This window comes from Coregonus lavaretus (genome assembly GCF_964263955.1).
Source record: "Coregonus lavaretus genome assembly, chromosome: 19".
Taxonomy (NCBI): domain Eukaryota; kingdom Metazoa; phylum Chordata; class Actinopteri; order Salmoniformes; family Salmonidae; genus Coregonus; species Coregonus lavaretus.
In genome coordinates, this window is record NC_140006.1 from 32,560,210 (window position 1) to 32,578,100 (window position 17,891).

Below are 17,891 nucleotides of genomic sequence, written 5' to 3' on the forward strand. Positions count from 1 at the left end.
ACTATGCTGTTTCTCCAAGGAATATATATTTTCTATGCTTATACTGAGGGTAAAAGTCTACTTCACAAGGTACTAACTGTAACTCTGTACACTACTTAATCAGGCAACAGTACAGCTATGCAAATGTTTAGACAACCTCACAACTTATTTACTGTGACCCAGGACACCCTCAGACTAAAAGTATTGCTTGAAATTGTGGCGTTGCTACATACAGTGCATTCAGACCCCTTCCCTTTTCCCACATTTTGTTACGTTACAGCCTTATTCTAAAATGTATGAAATTATTTTTTCCCTCATCAATCTACACACAATTCCCCATAATGACAAAGCGAAAACAGGTTTTTAGAAATGTTTGCAAATGTGTTAAACATAAACTGATACCTTATTTACATAAGTACTCAGACCCTTTCCTATGAGACTCGAAATTGAGCTCAGGTGCATCCTGTTTCCATTGATCATCCTTGAGATGTTTCTACAACTTGATTGGAGTCCACCTGTGGTAAATTATATTGATTGGACATGATTTGGAAAGGCACACACCAGTCTAAATAAGGTCCAACAGTTGATAGTGCATGTCAGAGAAAAAACCAAGCCATGAGGTCGAAGGAATTGTCCGTAGAGCTCAGAGACAGGATTGTGTTGAGGCACAGATCAGGGTAAGGGTACCAAAAAATGTCTACAGCATTGAAGGTCCCCAAGAACACAGTTGCCTCCATCATTCTTAAATGGAAGACGTTTGGAACCACCAAGATACTCTTCCTAGAGCTGGCCACCCAGCCAAACTGAGCAGTCGGGGGAGAAGGGCCTTGGTCAGGGAGGTGACCAAGAACCCAATGCTCACTCAGACAGAGCTCCAGAGTTCCTCTGAGGAGATGGGAGATCCTTCCAGAAGGACAACCATCTCTGCTGCACTTCACCAATCAGGCCTTTATGGTAGAGTGGCCAGACGGGAGCCACTCCTCAGTAAAAGGCACATGACAGCCCGCTTGGAGTTTGCCAAAAGGCACCTAAAGGACTCTCAGACCATGAGAAACAAGATTCTCTGGTCTGATGAAACCAAGATTGAACTCTTTCGCCTGAATGCCAAGCGTCATGTCTGGAGGAAACCTGGCACCATCCCTACGGTGAAGCATGGCGGTGGCAGCATCATGCTGTAGGTATGTTTTTCAGTGTCAGGGACTGGGACTGGGAGACTAGTCAGGATCAAGGGAAAGATGAACGGAGCAAAGTACAGAGAGATCCTTAATGAAAACCTGCTCCAGAGCGCTCAGGACCTCAGACTTGGGCGAAGGTTCACTTTCCAACAGGACAACGACCCTAAGAACACAACCAAGACACTGCAGGAGTGGCTTCGGGACAAGTCTCTGAATGTCCTTGAGTGGCCCAGCCAGAGCCCGGACATGAACCCGATTCAGGTCTCTGAAGAGACTTGAAAATAGCTGTGCAGCGACGCTCCCCAGCGAACCTGACAAAGCTTGAGAAGAATGGGAGAAACTCCCCAAATACAGGTGTGTCAAGCTTGTAGCGTCATACTCGAGGCTGTAATCGCTGCCAAAGGTTCTTCAACAAAGTACTGAGTAAAGGGTCTGAATTCTTATGTAAATGTCATATTTCGGTTTTTTATTTGTTATGAATTTGCTAACATTTCTAAAAGCCTGTTTTTCCTTTGTCATTATCGGGTATTGTGTGTAGATTGATGAAAATAAAGCAATTTAATCCATTTTGGAATAAGCCTGTAACATAACAAAATGTGGAAAAAGTCAAGGGGTCTGAATACTTTCCGAATGCACTGTATGTATGTATGTATGTATTGAATATGTTTTTTATTTGGATAAAATTGTCAAGATTGATGTTCCTCTTTGATAACATAAAGTTATTCAATCGTTTCCTCTCCAGTCCGTGCTAACTACGAGGAGGTTGGGACCGGTGTGGGGGGCTTGCCTGTGAGGAAGCATGACTTCACGCGTTCGGAGAGTGAGAACTGGCGCACGTCCCGGGACGAAGTGAATGGTGAGGATGGTGACGAGGGGGGCTGGCGCCTAGCGGGTGCCTCACGATGGGACAGCGACCGGTGGTGCCCCCCGAGTCCAGGTGTGCCCTGTAGTGATCCCAAACTGCTACCACCACAAAGTGTCCTGTCGTGTGTGTGTGTGGGTGATGGTTTCAATTGCAGGCCTATCTCAATACAACCCTTAAATCACAATGGACACCTCAAATCATATTACAATCCCTCTTGTTAAGGCCTCTAGGCCACCTAAATGAGAACAGGTTTTCAACAGGAAATACTCTAATCCATCCATAACTTCACAAAAGAAAGCATCACATGCATCTAAGAAACAGCAACATAAAGTGGTGGGCTTCAATATGAGAGACTGGCTGGCGTAAAGCCGACGGGGTCCTTAAACCGCTCTTCTCCTCCTCAGAAGGGCCGCGGTCGGCAGGGTGGCGAGAGGCTCACCCGGGGGAGCAGCCGCGGCAGCGCAGGCTCCCGTTCGACGCCAGGGAGGATGAGCGCGGCTACAGGCATCCCCCATCGGGCAGCGGCAGCCTGGAGGAGGATGGAGGCAGCCTGCCAGAGTGGTGTCTGGAGGACGCTGAAGAGGAGACGGGCACCTTCGACTCCTCCGGGGCCTTCCTTTCGCTCAAGGTTCGAGTGAGTGAATAGTCTAACAAACATCACTTGTTAATGGGTGCTGGGCCAAAGAAAGGTTTAAGAAATTAAGTAGGATGTGCATACATGATTGAAGTCTACCGAGCAATGAATTGTTTTCCCCAATGGGCAATTTGTTTGCAGCAATTACAAGTATGGCATCGGAGCACTGTGAGACATGGAACTCTGTGAATGCCAGGCTGCTATGAGGACATATGGAGCCTTTCATGACAAGATAGAGATATATATATATATACACACACACAACCAGTCAAAAGTTTGGACACACCTACTCATTCAAGTATTTTTTATTTTTACTATTTTCTACATTGTAGAATAATAGTGAATACATCAAAACTATGAAATAACACATATGGAATCATGTAGTAACCAAAAAAGTGTTAAACAAATCAAAATATATTTTATATTTGAGATTCTTCAAATAGCCACCCTTTGCCTTGATGACAGCTTTGCACACTCTTGGCATTCTCTCAACCAGCTTCATGAGGTAGTCACCTGGAATGCATTTCAATTAACAGGTGTGCCTTCTTAAAAGTTAATTTGTGGAATTGATTTCCTTCTTAATGCGTTTGAGCCAATCAGTTGTGTTGTGACAAGGTAGGGGGGTATACAGAAGATAGCCCTATTTGGTAAAATACCAAGTCCATATTATGGCAAGAATAGCTCCAATAAGCAAAGAGAAATGACAGTCCATCATTACTTTAAGACATGAAGGTCCGTCAATACAGAACATTTCATGAACTTTGAACGTTTCTTCAAGTGCAGGCGCAAAAACCATCAAGCGCTATGATGAAACTGGCTCTCATGAGGACCGCAACAGGAATGGAAGACCCAGAGTTAACTCTGCTGCAGAGGGTAAGTTCATTAGAGTTACCACCTCATCCCAATTGAGATGGTTTGGGATGAGTCGGACGGCAGAGTGAAGAAAAAGCAGCCAGCAAGTGCTCTGCATATGTGGAAACTCCTTCAAGACTGTTGGAAAAGCATTCCAGGTGATGCTGGTTGAGAGAATGCCAAGAGTGTGCAAAGGTGTCATCATATACAGTTGAAGTCGGAAGTTTACATACACCTTAGCCAAATATATTAAACTCAGTATTTCACAATTCCTGACATTTAATCCTAGTAAAAATTCCCTGTCTTAGGTCAGGTAAGATCACCAATTTTTATTTTAAGAATGTGAAATGTCAGAATAATAGTAGAGATAATGATTTATTTAAGCTTTTATGTCTTTCATCACATTCCCAGTGGGTCAGAAGTTTACAAACACTCAATTAGTATTTGGTAGCATTGCCTTTTAAATTGTTTAACTTGGGTCAAATGTTTCAGGTAGTCTTCCCACAATAAGTTGGGTGAATTTTGGCCCATTCCTCCTGACAGAGCTGGTGTAATGGAGTCAGGTTTGTAGGCCTCCTTGCTCGCACATGCTTTTTCAGTTCTGCCCACAAATGTTCTATAGGGTTGAGGTCAGGGCTTTGTGATGGCCACTCCAATACCTTGACTTTGTTGTCCTTAAACCATTTTGCCACAACTTTGGAAGTATGGTTGGGGTCATTGTCCATTTGGAAGACCCATTTGCGACCAAGCTTTAACTTCCTGACTGATGTCTTGAGATGTAGCTTCAATATATCCACAACATTTTCCATCGTCATGATGCAATCTATTTTGTGAAGTGCACCAGTCCTTCCTGCAGAAAAGCACCCCCACAGCATGATGCTGCCACCCCCGTTCTTCACGGTTGGGATGGTGTTCTTTGGCTTGCAAGCTACCCCCTTTTATCTCCAAACATAACAATGGTCATTATGGCCAAACAGTTCTATTTTTGTTTCATCAGACCAGAGGACTTTTCTCAAAAAAGTACGATCTTTGTCCCCATGTGCAGTTGCAAACCGTAGTCTGGCTTTTTTATGGTGGTTTTGGAGCAGTGGCTTCTTCCTTGCTGAGCGGCCTTTCAGGTTATGTCGATATAGGACTCGTTTTACTGTGGATATAGATACTTTTGTACCTGTTTCCTCCAGCATCTTCACAAGGTCCTTTGCTGTTGTTCTGGGATTTATTTGCACTTTTCGCACCAAAGTACGTTCATCTCTAGGAGACAGAACGCATCTCCTTCCTGAGCAGTATGACGGCTGCGTGGTCCCATGGTGTTTATACTTGCGTACTATTGTTCGTTCAGATGAACGTGGTAACTTCAGGCGTTTGGAAATTGCTCCCAAGGATGAACCAGACTTGTGGAGGTCTACAACTTTTGATTTTCGCATGATGTCAAGCAAAGAGGCACTGAGTTTGAAGGTAGGCCTTGAAATACATCCACAGGTACACCTCCAATTGACTCAAATGATGTCAATTAGCATATCAGAAGCTTCTAAAGCCATGACATCATTTTCTGGAATTTTCAAAGCTGTTTAAAGGCACAGTCAACTTAGTGTATGTAAACTTCTGACCCACTGGAATTGTGATACAGTGAATTATAAATGAAATAGTCGGTCTGTAAACAATTGTTGGAAAAATTACTTGTGTTATGCACAAAGTAGATGTCCTAACCGACTTGCCAAAACTATCGTTTGTTAACAAGACATTTGTGGAGTGGTTGAAAAACAAGTTTTAATGACACCAACCTAAGTGTATGTAAACTTCCGACTTCAACTGTATATACAGTACCAGTCAAAAGTTTGGACACCTACTCATTCAAGGGTTTTTCTTTATTTTTACTATTTTCTACGTTGTAGAATAATAGTGAAAACATCAAAACTATGAAATAACACACACATGTTTGGCTCAAATGCATTAAGAAGGAAAGAAATTCCACAACAAGGCACCTCATGAAGCTGGTTGAGAGAATGCCAAAAGTGTGCAAAGCTGTCATCAAGGCAAAGGGTGGCTACTTTGAAGAATTATTTTACAATGTAGAAAATAGTAAAAATCAAGATAAATCCTGGAATGAGTAGGTGTCCAAACTTTTGACTGGTAATGTCTGTGTGTGTATGTATATGGATATAGATATAGATATGTGTATGTATGTGTGTGTGTGTATGTATATATATATATATATATATATATATATATATATATATATATATATATATATATAGATATAGATATAGATATATATATATATATATATAGATATATATATATATATATATATATAGATAGATGGATATTTATTTATTTTTTCTCCCCCCACAGAAAGCTCCCAAGGAGCCCATCCTGGAGGAGGCAGAGCTGGACTTCAGACCCCTGGAGGAATGTGACGAGGGTCTGGAGGAGGACGGACAGCCCCGGGAGACCAAAGACACAGACGGAGAGGCCAGGAGAGAGCCCGACAGAAAACAGGGTGAGTTAAGAAGAGTAAAAACTGTCCGGCATACTGTATTTTTGCTCCCAATAGTAAACTGTCTATGTGGAGATAAACATTGATTAATGTGTCTTGTTTTTTTTCTCAGATGTGGGTAGAGTGGTGGAGGAGGCTCCCTCTCCTCCTGAGCCCCAGCCCCCCACCACCCTGCTGCCCCCTAGCCAGCCCAACAGAGTGGAGGAGCCTGAGAGGCTGTTGGAGAGGCCGTTGGAGAGGCCATTTGAGCGAACCCCAGCCCCGGAACACAGGCCAGAGGCCAACAAAGTCCCCCTGCCCAACACAATGCTGGACTCCCTCCCCATCCCACACACCGCTGCACACACTCTCACAGGTAGGTTTACACACAAGCAGTGGAGGAATGGAGTCAGAACTCTCACATTTGTGCCCTCTTGAGACTGTGTGTGTTGACATATTGTTGCGTCTTTCTTTAAACCACCTCCACCTGTGAGTAAATGATACCTTTGTTTTCCACAGTAAGCTTGTGCTTAAAATATACACACTCCGGATTGTGAGAGACTAACCCCACACCCTCTTGTCTCTGTCCTGTCCAGTGTCTCCAGTGTCGGCCCCGTCGCCCACCATCCGGATGCAGCAGAAGCCCCTGGAGGTGCCCGTGGTCATGCCCGCCCCGCTGCCCTTCAGTGCTAGTCTCATGGCCCAGAGCACGTCTATCATGGCCCCTAACATTATTGCCACCAGCACGGACCTCATGGCGCCCATCGGAAGGCCCACGGCCATGCCGCCACACCGCACCATGGATGAAGATGAGGGACTGAAGCACTTTGAACAAGTTAGTGGACAATGACTACTGTTTCTGGTAGAAGTTAGTTGGTTACAGAGCTGCATGTTGAGCAAGTTAGTGAAAGTTACCAAGCTGGTTTTGGTGTAACTGAATTTGGAGCATGTCTGGACATGAAACATGCAGTGTGGGTTCATTTTTGGAACACGTCAAGAGTATGGAGAGGGTGTTTATTGAATTGTAATGAAATCTAACTCTTATCGTCATTTTGCCATCTCTCCCTGCGATAAGCTGAGATAATGGTGTTTGTTTTGGGATACTGTCATGAATGTAAAATCAAATTCAACTCGCTCTGTCTCTCGCTCTCTCTCTCGTAGGAGGCAGAGAAGATGGTGGCTTATCTACAGGACGGTGATGACCGGCTGGCTGCCAAGAGCTCAGCACACAAACCAGCCGGCCTGCCGCTCACACATGAGGCTGCTCTGAAGTGGTTTTATAAAGACCCCCAGGGAGAGATACAGGGTGAGACAGAGTGAGGGGAACGGGGCTACTCTGAATGAAAGTCTGCATACACTGCAACCAGTAAATGGAGAAATGTAAAAGTGACTTTGTCAAATCTAATAATGTCCCCCTCCATGTCTCCCCCTCTCCAGGTCCGTTCAGTAACCCGGAGATGACAGAGTGGTTCCAGGCTGGCTACTTCACCATGAACCTGCTGGTGAAGAGAGGCTGTGACGAGGTCTTCCAGCCCCTGGGTGAGATCATCAAGATGTGGGGCAGGGTGCCCTTTGCCCCCGGCCCAGCACCGCCACCCCTACTGGTAACCATCATACACCTGAGCTTTCTAGAATTCACTACTTTGTATTATCGTGAGATTAATCTTGATTATTCTATGGGCAATTCAATATGATTCCGATTCACCTCGCACCATCTGCATCTTCTAATGGTCAAAACAAATCAAGTTTATGTTTAGCCTAGGGCACGTTCAGAAGGCAAACGTTGTGACCGTTGCGATTCCTTATTCTAAGTCAGAGGCTTATTGACTCTACATAACATATTGAACGTTCCACAACGTTGTGCCATGCTGAACGCAGCCCAGGTGGTCGTCCCTTTGCCTGTGTCGTGGCTCTACTTCTCTGTCCCCTTGCCTATCCTATGTCTTACTCCGCCTGTCCCCACAGGGTGACGCCGGGGACCAGGAGCGTCTGAAGCGGCAGCAGGAGCTGACTGCCCTCAACCTGTACCAGCTGCAGCAGCTGCAGTACCAGTACCTGTTGAGGCAGCAGTACGCCCAGGCCCTGGCCCAGCAGAAAGCCCAGGCCCTCAGCTCAGCACCACACCAGCAGCAGCAGCAACAGCAGCAGCAGATCAACCTGCTCCTCCAGCAATACCAGGCCCTCAAGATGAGGTCAGCGGAAAACACGTAAGCATATCTGCACACAAACACCTTTACTGCAATACCAGGACCTTAAGATGAAGTTGGAGATGCGCACACACACCTTCAGCATTACTAGACCCTCAGAAAAAGAGCCTTCCGTGAACGAACACTCGCACTTGACTTTTCCCCCCCTTTACTACCTTATAGCTACTTTATTGAGGAAAAATGTACTTACTATGCCTGTGATATGTGGTTGTCTCACCTAGTTATATTAAGATGAATGCACTAACTGTAAGTCGCTCTGGATACGAGCATCTGCTAAATGACTACAATGTAAGATGAAGACATATATACACACATTATGACACGGGTTCTCCTCAAACATCTTTGACTGTGGGCAATATACAATGCCTTGTCAACATACTGGTGTGTTCTGGTTATTTATACAATTTCTGTGTTTGTCTTCCTGTGTAGAACATCTGAGAGTCTCTTACCTCCTGTGACTCAGTCCATGTCCGTACCAGACTCCCAGGGTTCTGTGTGGGAAACGCAGAACACCTCTCAAGCCTCCTGCACATCAAACATCCAGCAACCCACACCCAGTGGTAAGACTCGATCCAGAACACACTCTGAAAACATTAGCACACGTTTTGTTTTGGGCTGATGTTTATAACCAATTTAGCTTTTGAAAATGTGAGTATCTGAACCTCTAGAAGACAGCAAAATACTGTGCTCCTCAATTCACCAAAAAGTGGTGAAAGCTCAAAATCATATGAACTAAAGGGAATGAATGGGGATCAATGATATATATATATATAATGACCATCCATCCAGCCTTACTGACTGACTGTCTGTTTTGTGTGGCTGTGCAGCGTGGGAGGGCAGCAGCGTGTGGGATCTGCCCATAGACTCCATGGCCCAGGCCCCCACCATAGAACAGATGCAACAGCTGGAGAAGAACAAGGCTGCCAAGGTAAGAGCACCATATTGTCTATACTTATGCAATCCTAAGTTTCAGATCTTTATGAAGTGCCCAGGGCTAGGGCTCAATGTGGGGAATTTGACCGTTTTAAACACTTTAAAGGTTCAGCGTTATGAATTGTCACAAGCAGCAACAAGACTTTGCTCTCACACAGTGACAGAGTATCTGTGCATGTGCACACGTGTGCTTCGCTCAGTGGTATAAATTATTTAAGTAAAAATACTTTAAAGTACATAAGTCGTTACTTTACATTACTTTACTATACTGAACAAAAATATAAACGCAACATGTAAAGTGTTTTTCATGAGCTGAAATAAAAGATCTCAGACATTTTCCATACGCACAAAAAGCTTATTTCTCTCAAATGTTGTGCACAAATTAGTTTACATCCCTGTTAGTGAGCATTTCTCCTTTGCCAAGATAATCCATCTACCTGACAGGTGTGGCATATCAAGAAGCTGATTAAACAGCATGACCATTACACAGGTGCTGGGGACAGTAAAAGGCCACTCTAAAATGTGCCGTTTTGTGTCAACACAATGCCACAGATGTCTCAAGTTTTGAGGGAGTGTGCAATTGGCCTGCTGACTGCAGGAATGTCCACCAGAGCTGTTGCAAGAGAATTGAATGTTCATTTCTCTACCATAAGTTACCTCCAACATTGTTTTTGAGAATTTGGCAGTACGAAATCTGGCAGGAAAAAACGAAATCTGATTGGCTGGGCCTGGCTTCCTAGTGGGTGGACCTGGCTTCCAAGTGGGTGGGCCTATGGCCTCCCAGGCCCACCCATGGCTGCTCCCGTGCCCAGTCATGTGAAATCCAAAGATTAGGGCCTAATGGATTTATTTCAATTGACTGATTTCCTATTAACTGTAAGTCAGTAAAATCTTTGAAATTGTTGCATGTTGCTTTCGTATTATTATTTTTTTACAACTTTTACTTTTACTCCACTGCATTCCTAAAGACAATAATGTACTTTTTACTCTGTACATTTTCCCTGACACCCAAAAGTACTTGTTACTTTTTGAATGCTTAGCAGGACAGGAAAATGGTCCAATTCATGCAGTTATCAAGAGAACATCCCTGGTCATCCCTACTGCCTCTGATCTGGCGGACTCACTAAACACAAATGCCTAGTTTGTAAATGATGTCTGAGTGTTGGAGCGTGCCCCTGGCTATCTGTAAATGATGTCTGAGTGTTGGAGCGTGCCCCTGGCTATCTGTAAATGATGTCTGAGTGTTGGAGCGTGCCCCTGGCTATCTGTAAATGATGTCTGAGTGTTGGAGCGTGCCCCTGGCTATCTGTAAATGATGTCTGAGTGTTGGAGCGTGCCCCTGGCTATCTGTAAATGATGTCTGAGTGTTGGAGCGTGCCCCTGGCTATCTGTAAATTATGTCTGAGTGTTGGAGCGTGCCCCTGGCTATCCGTAAAGAAAATAATAAAATGGTGCCGTCTGGTTTGCTTAATATAAGGAGTTTGAAATTATTTATACTTTTACTTTTGATACTTAAGTTTATTTTAACAATTACATTTACTTTTGATACTTAAGTATATTTCTAATAAAATGCTTTTAGACTTTTACTCAATAAGTATTTTACTGGATGACTTTCACTTTTACTTGAGTCATTTTCTGTTAAGGTATCTTTACTTTTACTCAAGTATGACAATTGGGTACTTTTTCCACCACTGGCTTCACTCTGCTACATCGTGGTAGCTACTGGACCAAAACAGCAGAGAATTTTTGCTCTTAGTTGTTTGTGGAAATCGGCCCGAACATTGCCGTTTACTTCATGCATCACTGAGTTATGTCAAAACATAAATGTTTTATGTGATTTACTTATTAACTCTAAAGGTTCCTCATCAGCTGGAGCGTGAGCGGGGTGAGGCAGAGCTGAGTGCCAAGAGGGAGGAGGAGGAGAAGAAAAGACTGGAGGAGGTGTTACGGGCCAGACAGGAGGAGGAACACAAACGCCTGGAGGAGGAGGAGCTATCACGTCATAAACAGGTGGGGGGGGTCATTAGACTGTTGCCTGCTGAAATAAGCCAGTCATAATACCATTTCAGCTTTGTTGATGTTCAATATATGATTGGCTAGAGAGTTGCAAGTTAGCCTGTAAATTCCTAAGAGGAGGCTTTAATTTCTGTTTAATGCAACTGATTTGATTGATTTTTCTATCCACAGGAGGAGGCATTGAAGAGGCAGCGGAAGCAGGAGGAGGCGCAGCGCCAACAGAAAGAGGAGGAAGAGGAGCGGCAGGCACAGGAGGAGGCCCTCCGCAGACTGGAGGAGAGGAGGAGGGAAGAGGAGGAGGAGAGGAAGCAAAGGGAAGAGTTCCTCCGCAAACAGGTACTGGGTTTCACAATAAAGACCAGTACAAGGTCGTGTTCAGTAGGCACCAAATAGAACAACATTTAGTACAATGGGAAGGAGCAACTTGGTTTTCAATAGGAATTACTAAAACATTTTTTGCTACTGTGTGCCTAATGAACACGACCCTGCCCTTTATTGTGTGGACAGGTGATACTAAATGCACATTTCCACATACAGGTGTAGGATCTTAATTTGACCTATATTGTCTCAGCAGCAACAGGATTTGAACGTTTAGTTCATAATATTGCTTGATCGGTGGTTAGGCTATTAGCTGGCCAAAAGTAGGCTACATGAAAACTGCAATACTGTTAATATAACTGTATGTTAGTCAGTTTTCAGTGAATTTATGTAAATCAGAAAGCACATCTGCATTTCTCAGCAACAAAAGAGTGTTCAATAAAGTTGACCCTATTCTAAAAAACGCTTTGTCGTTGCTCCTTAGGAGGAGGCGCGCCGAAAGCAGGAGGAGCTGGAGACCCTGAGGAGGCGTGAGGAGGAGAAGCGGCAAGAGGAGGCGGCGGCGGCCGCGGTGGCGTTGGCAAGGCAACAGCAGGAGGAGGCGAAAAGGAGGGAGCAGGAGGCGGTGAGGCAGCAGGAGCTAGCCAGACAGAGGCAGCAGCAGCAGGAGGCGCTCCGCCGACTACAGCAGCAACAACAGCTAGCCCAGATGAAGGTAACTAACTTAACACATCACTGAAGACACTTAACACTACAACAGCAGCAACAGTTAGGTACCATCTACTGCACTATTAGTGATGGGGGGGATTGATAGTTACGTATCGGGATATTATTTTTGACGATGTATCGTTTTGGCAATATCGCAATATTATTTTTGCGCTAGTTGGCTGTACCTGCACCAAAACTCCTGTATTTTTCCTTCATAGCTTGTTCTCCATCTTCTTTTTAAATAGGGAGCCAATTTGTTTTCAGCACTTTTATTTCCATGACTGATTTAAAACTTGTTTTGTCATGGCTCTGTCTTGTCCGTCTGCAACAGACATGATGAGCAATATGTTTGGAAAGTGTTGAATCGCAATAAATAGAGAATCGTGAGAATTGCATGTCGTGTCGGCACCAGAGGACCGTGATAATATCGTATCATGAGGTCCCTGGCAATTCCCAGCCCTATACACGATACTATACTATTTCAAGTCTGCCTTAGGAAAGAGGTATTTTGACCTCAATGGGACTTCCTGGTTAAATAAAATATAGCCTATAGACAAATGCACTATCCAACTAACAATAGAGGTCAGAACATCAGAAATACTGTATTTGTCCATGAGTTTCTGTATGTGAATATTTCTCTGTCATGGATAAGGCCCGACTGGCCTTCTTTGCATTCTGTCTCTGACTAACCTAATCTTTGTCCTGTCCCGTAGCTGCCGTCTTCCTCTAAGTGGGGCCAGCAGTCAGCAGTCACGGCAGCAGCCATCTCCCAGTCCCAGAACGCCCTGTCGCTTGCTGAGATCCAGAAAGTGGAGGAGGAGAGGGAGCTACAGGCACGAGAGGAGGTCAAGTATTACATTTAACATGGGTGGCACTCCTTAAGCACTTTATTGTGCTACCAATTTCTTGCACCTGTTTCGATACGATATTATGGATGATAATGAGTTTTCCCTCTTACTTAGCACTAAGGTAGCATGAAATAGAAATGTTCTACCATCCATCATGCTTTATATCCTAAAGCCTTACTCATGACCCCCCCTCCCCCCATGCAGCAGCGGCGCCAGCAGGCGGAGCTCCTGAAGCTGCAGCAGCAGCAGGCCCTGCAGGAGGCCCGGAATCCCCAAGCCAAGCTCTCTGGCTGGGGCAGCATGGCCAAGCAGCCAGCCACCACCAAGTCCCTGCTGGAGATCCAGAGGGAGGAGGCCCAGCAGGTGAAGCAGAGGAAGGAGCAGGGGAGTGGGGGCCAGCAGCCCAGTCACCCCACCGTCACCCAGCAGAACCGCGCCCAGAACAGAGCTGTGAGTTGGTTCGCTCATTAATTCATTAATTAATTTGTCTGCATTCATTCATAGCCAAATACATGATATGGAAGACTGCTGATACTGTTGTCTAAAACTGTTTCTGAAACCTTTCCTTGGGGACCCCCGGACATTTCAAAATGTGTATGTAGTCCTGAACTAGCTTACCTGGTTAATCTAATCAAGAACTTGATGATTAGTTGACATGTTGAATCAGGTGTACTAGCTCTAGAATAGATCAAAGACAAACATGTTTGAGTACTTCTTTGACGTAATGACACTGGTCTGACCAGGTTTGATCTCTCTCTCTCTAACCCCTCTTCCCCTAGACCACCGCTCTGAGCCCCTCGGTGTGGGGCTCGGTGGCCACCAGTGGTGGCGGGGCTCCTAACTGGGGCGGGGACAGCAGCATCTGGGGTGACAGCACCAACTCCAACATGGGCTTCTGGGACGAGGAGGTGAAGGAGACGGCCCAGCCCCCGCCACAGGCCCCACCCCCCGCCAGGAAGCCCAACGCTCAGAAGAACAACAAAGGCAACGCCAACATCAGGTACAATTTCATGGACAACCTCAGGACACTTGGTTGACAGCTCTCACCTGATTGACAGTTTCTATTTTGGCTGCTGGACTCAAGGTCGTAGGAAGGACAATTTTATACCACTAGTATTTATATTTTAGTTATTAAGGGCAGAATCCTAATTTCCACTGAAGTTTAAATGTAACTTAGTCATACGCTGATGTCAACACACTTAGTGAAAATTCCACCAAAGTGGAAGTTAGGATTTTCCCCTTAGTGTGTTCAAATGAGGCTGATATAATTCAATACGATGGATTACTTGGTTGTTAAAAAAGGAAGTCAGTGTATCTAATGGTGTGTGGTAACTGTGTGAGCAGCAGTCGGGCCAATAAGAAGGTGGAGGAAGAGGAGAAGCTGCTGAAGTTGTTCCAGGGGGTCAATAAGAGACAGCAGGATGGCTTCATGCAGTGGTGTGAGAAGACCCTGCACACCCTCAACACCGCCAACAACCTGGACGGTGAGTACACACACACACACACACACACACACACACACACACACACACCCTCAACACTGCCAACAACCTGGACGGTGAGTACACACACACACACACACACACACACACCCTCAACACCGCCAACTACCTGGACGGTGAGTACACACACCCTCAACACCGCCAACAACCTGGACGGTGAGTACACACACACACACACACACACACACCCTCAACACTGCCAACAACCTGGACTGTGAGTCTCTCTTTGATGTACTATACATACCAACAATCTAGGTGTGTCTGAAATGGCACCCCTATTCCCTATGGGCCCTGGTCAAAAATAGTGCACTATATAGGAAATAGGGTTCTAAAGGTACCTTGAACCTAAAGTAACCTTCACTGTGTGGTCCCATCTTTAAAACTCACCCACTCCTCTTCCTCCTCTTGCTGCAGTCCCGACATTTGCGTCCTTCCTGAAGGAGGTGGACAGTCCGTACGAGGTGCACGACTACGTGCGCGCCTACCTGGGGGACACGTCCGAGGCCAAGGAGTTTGCCAAGCAGTTCCTTGAGCGCCGTGCCAAGCAGAATGCCAACCAACAGAAACCGCCCCAGGCCCCGCAGAACCAGCAGCCAACGTTGAAACAGCAACAGCAGGTGAGAGAGAAACAGCAGAACAGGTCATTGGAGGGCTTGTGGTCTAGCGGTAATGCTCCCTGCTTAGACACATGTATACTCCCCTCCCCTCCAGAGACCAGGGTTCAATCCCTGCTCCAACCCTTCAATCTGTGTCTCCCACCTTGCCTGTACCCTCTCTGATTTTTCTCCCTGTCTAAATAGTGTCAAAAATAACCCAAATAATTGTTTTTGTTTTTTTTTATGAAAAGAACATTGGAGAAGTGCTTTGGAATTATGTTGCGTTCTAGTCAGAAAGATACTAGAATTGTACAGATTTCCCTGCTTTCCCATGTTGTCCTGGTCACATCCCTGGGTCTTCATGAGCAGTTTATGCGTTGAGTCAGGTGTGTTGGTTCTAGGCTGGATCAAAAGTTCTCCCATAACAAGGTTGGTCACTGACCACTGTTTAAGGGTTTTCAAAATGTTACCTTGGTCCACCAGGTAGAGAGAGAGAGAGAGAGACCTATAGAGAACTGTTATAAATGCTGGACCATAATATTCCAGAAAACCATACAAACATTAATCAATACCCTGCTACCAATGTTAGTAGTTATCTGACCCCTCATTTGCTTTGTGACTCCATTTCCCAGGATTCAGTGTGGGGTGTGAGCGGGACGAGCTCTCCGTCTCTGTACCAGTCAAACCACACCAGCCTCCAGCAGCAGGCACGCTTCGAGACCGTCACCTCAGGGAAGAAGAAGAAAAAGCAGAAGATGGTCCGGGCAGACCCCAGCCTGCTAGGTGAGGAATAAACTATTGAAGCACTGTTGTCATTTATCAATCATTGTCAATTTGTTATTTTATCATCATCCTAAATCTCTCCTCATATTTGATACAGCTTTAGCTGACAACCCAGAGCATGAACTATCCACCAATTTCAAAAAACAGTACTACACCAAGACATTCTAGTGAAAGGCCCTAAACAGCACCAAAGATGAATGGCCAATGTATTTAAGGCTGGGAGCAGGCGGGATTCTTGGCCAATCACATTCACGTTGAAATGCTGCGTCACACGGTTGCTAAGCCATTCGTCAAGCACTGCCCTCTAGAAAGTCCGGTTATTAGTCAAGAAACTGTTTATTTTCCTTGAAAGTACGTAATGTCACAATTTAAAAACTATGCGATATTAAGGAGAAAAAGTTGATAATCTCTGAAAATATCTGTAATGTTGTGCGTCTTGCTCACGTAATTCATGCGAATGTTGGGTTGTTGAGCTAGTGCCCAATTGATTCCCATTCAATCCTTAAAGGAGTGCACTCCTTGACCCAGAATGTACATTGAAAATGAGCGGTTAGCATTCTCATTGGTGTTACGGCTAATGCTAATTGGATTAGCATCTCTTCCATAAATTGTTTCTGGCTATGACTACCACATGCATACCTCTGATACTACATTCACTTTCCCTGTTCCCTCTCATCTTCCCAGGTTTTTCTGTGAATGCGGCGTCTGAGAGGTTGAACATGGGCGAGATTGAGACGGTGGAGGACTTTTAAAGGGACTGCTCTGCTGCCAAACCCACTGACCATATCGCTCTGAACAGCTGCCATTTTACCCCCTACAACCACCCCACCCCGATCCCCCTTTACTTTTACTTTTTCAAACAGCATCCTCTTTCCGTTCTGTTTTGTATGTTAATTTAACATTTGTCATTGGAAGCTGGGGATGCTTTCCAGTGCTAGAGGACCCCCCAAAAAAACATCCCTAATGAGTATGTCACCCCTATGTGAGACAGGGAGAAGGCTAACGAAGCAGCCAAACAATCAAATGGAACATAAAAACCAACCAAGCAATGAAACATCGAACAAACTGACCAACAAATCAATCAATTTATAGGCCAAATCTGACTTCTCCCGAAGAAGAGAGCTGAGAGGAGGACATGGATGTCTCTCCCTGTCTATGGTCGGCTGTTCAGTCCCCTCCTAGTATCTTGTCTGAAAGTACGCAAAAGAGAGACGTTACCTGATGCAATCTTCTCCCCATGAAATGTAACGTGTGGGGTGGCAGGGGGTTTTTGGGGGGAAAATATAACTTTTTTTCTGTTTTGTTATTTTTATTTATTGAATGTTTTTCTCCCCCCCCCCCCTTTCTCCTCCTTCCCTCCCTTCTGTTTTCTGCCGGTTGTTCGTGGATGGTGATGGTATTGTAGGAGCCAAGGATGTGTGTGCCCACTGATGTCCTGTTTTAAGGACATGTTCGAAAGTTCCAAGTAGTTATCAATTTCTTGTAAAATACTAGGCTGTTTAAAGAATAAACTTTCAATTCTGCATCTGTATTATAATATATGGAAATGATGAACTACTGGAGTCATACTTTTCTATTGCGGTATGAAATAAAACAGTCTCTTGTGTGGGCTGTTCACACCTCTCTTTGAATCATTGAATGACTGGAAATTGCTGAAAGTGTATAACTTTGCTTCCTTCCCCGCACAACACTTTACTCACGTTTGTACTCAAACTTTTTAATGCTAATTCGCTGTAGAGACAAGTCGAGACTCAAATTTTCCCTCTTTTTTTTTTTTTGACCTTGTAAGTCCATTTCCTCCCAGTTACTGGTTTAGATTGATAGAGCTATCAGCCTATAATTTATCTAATACCAAACCAAATGTCCCCCCCCCCCCCCCCCCGAGTTTGTAGGTTCTCATCACTTCCCTGCATTGATGTCATTTTGGGTTATATCCTGAACAATTCACCCTACTGAGAATACCTACCCTGAGTTCCAATACTACTATATATATTTTGTT

The 17,891-nt window shown here is 44.9% G+C and overlaps 1 protein-coding gene across 4 annotated transcripts in view; it reads left to right on the plus strand.

The window, feature by feature from the left end:
- The window catches only part of LOC311146695 (GRB10-interacting GYF protein 2-like), a 35,685-nt gene extending 18,170 nt beyond the window's left edge, over positions 1-17,515 (plus strand). Inside the window, exons 9-28 of one of the 4 annotated variants that reach the window (XM_084183246.1) lie at positions 1,897-2,010; positions 2,424-2,653; positions 5,858-6,005; positions 6,115-6,357; positions 6,578-6,816; positions 7,143-7,287; positions 7,419-7,585; positions 7,947-8,188; positions 8,618-8,748; positions 9,016-9,116; positions 10,979-11,131; positions 11,309-11,473; positions 11,940-12,170; positions 12,877-13,008; positions 13,216-13,461; positions 13,791-14,011; positions 14,356-14,495; positions 14,928-15,130; positions 15,742-15,892; positions 16,577-17,515. In XM_084183246.1, the coding sequence (XP_084039372.1) occupies positions 1,897-2,010; positions 2,424-2,653; positions 5,858-6,005; positions 6,115-6,357; positions 6,578-6,816; positions 7,143-7,287; positions 7,419-7,585; positions 7,947-8,188; positions 8,618-8,748; positions 9,016-9,116; positions 10,979-11,131; positions 11,309-11,473; positions 11,940-12,170; positions 12,877-13,008; positions 13,216-13,461; positions 13,791-14,011; positions 14,356-14,495; positions 14,928-15,130; positions 15,742-15,892; positions 16,577-16,644 (3,470 nt within the window). In that variant the 3' untranslated portion in view covers positions 16,645-17,515. Of the gene's footprint in view, positions 1-1,896; positions 2,092-2,423; positions 2,654-5,857; positions 6,006-6,114; positions 6,358-6,577; positions 6,817-7,142; positions 7,288-7,418; positions 7,586-7,946; positions 8,189-8,617; positions 8,749-9,015; positions 9,117-10,978; positions 11,132-11,308; positions 11,474-11,939; positions 12,171-12,876; positions 13,009-13,215; positions 13,462-13,790; positions 14,012-14,355; positions 14,496-14,927; positions 15,131-15,741; positions 15,893-16,576 lie in introns of all 4 variants that reach the window. The other 3 variants (XM_084183247.1, XM_084183248.1, XM_084183245.1) reach the window with 3 other exon arrangements.
- Positions 17,516-17,891: the final 376 nt, after the last annotated feature.